At 30.5% G+C, this 6,437-nt stretch overlaps 1 protein-coding gene across 1 annotated transcript in view; it reads left to right on the top strand.

Moving 5' to 3' along the window:
• LOC145682902 (uncharacterized) overlaps positions 1-5,438 on the top strand; it is a 1,185,542-nt gene extending 1,180,104 nt beyond the window's left edge. Inside the window, exon 13 of the mRNA XM_081754263.1 lies at positions 5,392-5,438. Coding sequence (XP_081610389.1) covers positions 5,392-5,438 — 47 coding nt within the window. The remainder of the gene's footprint in view (positions 1-5,391) is intronic.
• Positions 5,439-6,437: the final 999 nt, after the last annotated feature.

The following is a 6,437-nucleotide window of genomic DNA, read 5'->3' on the forward strand; positions in this document are numbered from 1 at the left end:
GTCTACTTTGATAATCGATTTCTTCGGGCAAAGATGTAACTGCGCCTGAATTTCACCGATATCTAGTAGGCGTTAACGAGGAGACTGTATTGCCTTGTCAGCATATCGCTGGAGGTTGTAGAACGTTTGCAGCTGCTGGAGAAATAATAACAGAAAAGTAGCGCAGTGGCCAACCCAGCACGGCCTCAACACATTTAAACAAATCAGTGGTGGAACTGATTCAGGACAACAGCAGGATTATGTTACGGCATGAGATAGCAGGAGCACCTAGGAGGCCGCTCATGTCACTTTGCTTCAGAGGAGCATAAGAAACACTTACTGACACTTCCCGCTGAACACGCAACTACAGGGATTTTTTTCTGTAGGGAATCTTCAAACTCACCCCACGATGCGACAATTGCTTCGTTCGATATGGAGACTTGTCTGAAAGTAACCTAATGTCTCTACTGTCTGTTGGTTGTATTAGTTGTATATATAACATGATATATACATGTTTCACTGCTGTATTTGTAACCTTACTTTCTGATTACTTCTCGTATTTCTTCCTTTATTTATTCACGGTTTTAGAAGTCACTTCACGAGATCTTTTATGTTATCTCATTCATATTATACATGCTGACCAACATACGTTTCTCCATTATTTATCCCTCTGCGAGCTATCAGAACATGGAAAACCGTGAGATAATCATGGACCTTAGGTGTGCTAAATACGTTTTGATTCTTAAATATTCTTTTAATTTTTAAATTTAAAAGAGTAGAAGTAAATTTTGTAAATGTAGCGTGAAGTAGTAAGTGAAACATCCTAAAAACAAATCTTCTTAGTCGTTGAGAAGAATATGACAGAAAAAGAGAAGATACATGAACATAATAAAGCCTGGTCATGGTGTCCGCACGGACCACAGGTAGGCATCATAAGGTTAACATTCTACATTCGTCATTTAGATATACAAAATGCATGTTGCTTTGTTTCTACATCTGTTAATAATTTATCAAACATCCTATTGTTTGTTGGTAGAACACAACGACGCCTTCTATATAAACATAAGATCTGGAAACATACAACAAAATGGAAGAAATTCCATTAATTTTTAGTATGGGTTCAGTTACTTAATCAAGAAATGCTTTTCAAATATGGGCAAAGACAAAATTTATATTTTTTGAATATAATGTTAAAATATCCCTGTGGCAAGGAACTGTGGGTGAGATAAATTAAGGAGGCATCGTTGTAATGAGCAGGATTTGACGCATGAAAATCTCCCGATAGAAGGCAAATCTGACTGGTATAGAAGCTCTATGACCTGTCATAAAAATCGATTTCTTCTGTAGTCTTTCACGATCATGTTAAGTTTAGTGGAATGTATTAATGAAAAAACAGTATTTAACCCTGTATATAGAAGAAAATGAAATATAGTTTATATTTTAAGGTACAACGGCATATAACTTGTATATTTACTTAACACAATGAAGAGTACATAGAAAAATCAATAAATAGAAAATTATTGTGATATTTACTTAATTAAGGTAAGCCAATAAAAATTAAATTATAGCAAATAAATTATGTAACTCCCTACATGTTCATATGTAATACTTATTTATTATTCCGATATTTATTTAATATGGGCAGAATTGTAAATTGCATCATCTATGCATGATAACATTTACCTTCTGTCTCATGGAAAACTTTGACAAGTAGCGAGAGAAACATGCATACTTTCGTAATTGGACAGTGACCCAAAACTTAATGAAATATTATCACTTACAAAATCGGATTATTTTCCATTAATGATGTCTATTCAAAGTATTATTCAAAACGACAAGTCGGTCTACAGGAATACAAAGTCATAGTACTGCCTAATAGCGTTTCTCCGTTGTGTCGTCGAATCCAAGGAATGGTATAAAGAGCCAAGGAAGTTTTAATTTTATATACATACAGAATAAAATTTACCTCTACTTGCTGTTGTTGCTATCTTCTAACTACTTGATGTATAAATACATGTACTAAATATATTTTGTGTTGTTTGCGCAACGTTAAATTTGATGTTTTCTGATTACTTTCGTCCTTCTATCGCCTGGATTTCCGGTTAGAAAAAGAAATTAAGCAGCCCAGTTGTTAGATTGCCACCGCAGGGATCACCGCGGAAAAGATGTTGTTAAAGCAATCCAGACTCGGTGTTGCGGGATAAATGCGTCACGTGAATACGATTTTCCGATTAGAACATACATTCTTGTATTTTATTATCGTTGGCACATTTTGCGAAGCTAATGTTTCAATCTAAACACAAAATTAAGAATTTTGAAATGACTTTAACAACAAACTTCACTATGAGATTATATTGTCAATGGCTAATATCGTATAACGCAACTGTACATTTAATATGGAACAAAGAAAATTGATAGGTTAGAAGATAAATAACATAACACCTTCAAGGTAAATCTAGTAAGTTAATAGCATTTTGAAAATAGCACAACAACCTTTATCAATTTTCGTATTACATACATTTGATGATAACGTTACACGGCATACGCAGTGGTGAACAATCACTTTAATAGCCTGGTAATAATAGTGATGTCTTCAGTTTCGGACTTGAGTTATTGATAATGCTTAAGATGTTTCAATTCCCCAGGTAAATGGTTAAGTTATATGGCATGATAAATAACAACGGCATTAGAACTCATAATTTGTGCTATCGAATCTTTATGGGTTATAATAGGAATATTAAATAATTCGTAGTATTGCATAATCGTATGTTTTAACATTCTTTTATCTTCTTTACTCTATAAGCGCATTTATTGATGATTACTCGTTTCCTCATTTAGATACCTGGCATTAGACTGGATCAATCTTGCAATCATTTAGATGTAAGCATTGCTATTAATATTATCGTTTTATCATTATTTACGGAGTTTTATCTTTTATTATTATTTTATTTAATTATTCATTTACTGTATTCATCATTCATTTACTATAGTCGTAATTATTATTTATTTTATATTTTTTAAATTACGTACCATTTATATTTTTCACTCTATTTTATACAACACATACACACTATGCATACATCGTTGTAACACGAGATTACTAATTATATACTAAACATATCTTTTGCAGATTACCAGTAAGAATTAGCCAAGGACACAAAGATGACAAAACAGGAAATCAGAAATATTGCGTCTAAAAATTAATTCAAAAGGCCTATGCTTAGCAGAAAGAGTCCAGCTCTTTTCTCTAAAAAATGTTACAATGTTTTAAATTTCTTTTCACATTCGGTTGGTTTAGGGTAAGTTAGGTTAGCTTAGGTTCGTTTGGGTTAGTTTAGTTTAGTTTATGTTATGTTAGTGTACGAGTCCAGCATAATTTTCCCAAAAATGATAGAATTTCGCTTATTTCTACTAATATTAGTTTAGTTTAGGTTAGTTCAGGTTAGCTTAGGTTAGCTTATGGGAGGTTAGGTTAGATTTGGTTACGTTATGTTATGTCTAGGTACTTGCATTATTCCTTTCCTTTGTAAACTTTGTGTTCCACGTGATTCTGGACCCCTTGTACTAAACATACTGCAATAAGAATTATTGCATACTACAATCTCTGCTATTTTACCCATTAAATTCACACATGATGCCACATAGATCATAATAAAGTATGTCAATAACTACGTCAGTTCCGTCATGATACTTATTTCTTTTGTATATGAACCAGTTACCAAAACGTTGATTTTAACAGTCAATGCCAAATTGAACTAATACTGAGAATTTTTTAACAGGTACCGGTAACTGTTATAATTACAGATCTTTCATCTTGAGTGGCTAATGTATTATTAGGAGGAAAGGTTTCCACCCTCCGAACCTGCTCTTCTAGTGATTTTAATTTTGCTAACAATCTTCTTTCCAAGATCTAAATTGAAATGTATATAGGTAAAGAAAGAATACCTTACATTGATTCTTTTCCTAATATTACAGAATTGTGTTTGCAATCAACGATTTTAACAGATTTTATACACTAATTAAACTATATAGATTCTTTTTCCATACGTTAGTTTTTTGTACCGCTATTCATTTGTTTGTTTATTTTATATTACAACTTCCTCTTCTTTTTCAGGTGCAAATTTATTTCATTATCGTCATTTGATTTTCCATTTGTACTTTTGCCGAGAAAGTATATGAGTAATGATATAGTAAATTTAATTGCTACACAAGTAAATGCAAGAACAAAATGATCTCTAATGACGTCATGAAATGACTGGTGCATTACATGCTTTATACCGTCCTTTTTTCAGTACATGTCTTTTTCATTTTTGTGAAGAGTACTGTCGCAATGTGAAATTTGGATTTCAATTTGACAATATGAATGTAAATTATTGACTTGTACTTTTCAAAAAAAACTTCGATCTAGTTTGTCCCTTGTAATTAAACTAATAATTTGTCTTTCTAATATAATAACGTTTTACTATTAACATAGAATATAATATGTTAAATGTTATGCGTTTTCTTTAAATATACTAACTCGGAGACATAATATGTTTCAATTTCATGTGCAAATACAAAAACCTCTTTTCCATAGCCCCATACATTTAGAGTAATGCAAATTCATGTGATATCAAATTTGATTACAGAAAAGAGGATTTCGAAGACATTCCAAAATGCCTGCTGAAAACGTTTGATTGCTTAATCACCTTTTATCATAATAAGTTAATCGGAAAGCTAAATATAATATTTTAATTTATCTATATATGTTGCTATTTATCACATAGTTGTACTATGCATAATATCATGATATGAAGGAAATTGTAATATAAATGTATTTGATGATTTGAAAACATGAGTATACATTTATACTTGAAACCAAATATTAACTGTAGGAGTTTTAATTCGTTGAGATGATTACTACTATCTATATGTATATATACGTTGCTACATAAGTAAATATTAATTGCATTGTTAGTAACTTTCCGTCATGTAGATTTCTTCCTTAGTAATTTTTGGGGCGAAAAATCGAAAATGGCCATATTTAACTCATGTCTTCGTATTGATTTATGTGACTTACTGGCAGAAACTAACAATTATGAATGAAGGGGAAGCTATTTTATACATGAAGCGTTATATTTTGCACATCAAATTAATGTTAGTTTCATAAGAAAAATATTTTGTTACACTGTCAATTATAATTACCCAGCAAAAACAAATGGCTCTTTGTTTATGGTTAAACTTTCGAATTCAAATAATTAAAACATTTAATATCTTACAATCTACCTGGTAACTCAGACTTTGTTACAATAGTTACTTAATTGGAGTTTATGAGATTTGAGTATCAAAGCTCATATAATTTATCAATATTAATGTTAGTCTAAAACTGTGCCAAATATGTGTAACGTTCTCAATTAAATGTATTAATTTCAGAACCAATATCAGAAGAATGTAGAGGTAAGATTTGTAACTTCACCTAATATTATTTTATGAATTAAGTTTAAGTGCAGATATTACTGAACGAAACGCAATGCAAGATTGCATCAAATTGACACTCCTCATTATTTGTAATCAAAGACGTTATTAACCACCGTACATCTTAGAGTGAATAAATTACATGGCTCTGGTACATGTGTATCCAAAAATCATCGTTAATCATTAGAATTTAATGTATAAATTTTATATTCTAAATTTAATTTTAAGGTTACATTCTAAATTATTTGGGTGTCTTGAACACGCTTGCGTACATATTAACGATCCTGAGGAAGAATATTAAAATATGAATTATATGTGCGGTATATGTTTGTTAATATTTTATATAGATGAATATATATTTTTGGTACATTTGTCTAAAGTAGTAATGACTTTGTGTGAGAATGTATTAAATTACCTTGAGAATGTATTGATGAATAAACTTCAATAGGCATTACATGTACAAGAGAAGCATTCCATTTTCTAAATGCTACTACCCTTTGACTTATAGACAGTTGTGGCTTATTTCTTAAATTTATACTGAAAGTATGTGATTATGATATTACTTATATTAACTTAGAAAAATCTCAATACCAGAGATAGGAATCATATCTTGAATCAATTAACTTTGCTGGTAACTTATTGTATTTAAATGGTTCAGATGAAATGCTTTATTATATCCCAGTTCAATTTTCTTATTGGATTTTCTCTTTATAATGTTTATTACGACACCACTATACTTGGCCATAATTGAATTTTTAAACTTACATTTTCTTAAGTAAATATGTAACACTGATTAATTAAATATATCCCAATCACATAATACTCTGGATTTTGATTAGCTGAAATATTTGCATAAAATGTTTTTATTGTACAAAAATATAATCAACTGAAGCTTATGAGTGACGGATCGGTAGAATATAGGCATTTAATACACAACAAATCTTTCTTTTAAACAAGTGATGCTATTTCGAATGCACATTATAAAAACAAATTGAAAGTAAAAA

The sequence above is a fragment of the Thermobia domestica genome, chromosome 4 (genome assembly GCF_964235325.1).
Source record: "Thermobia domestica chromosome 4, izTheDome1.hap1.1, whole genome shotgun sequence".
Taxonomy (NCBI): Eukaryota; Metazoa; Arthropoda; class Insecta; order Zygentoma; family Lepismatidae; genus Thermobia; species Thermobia domestica.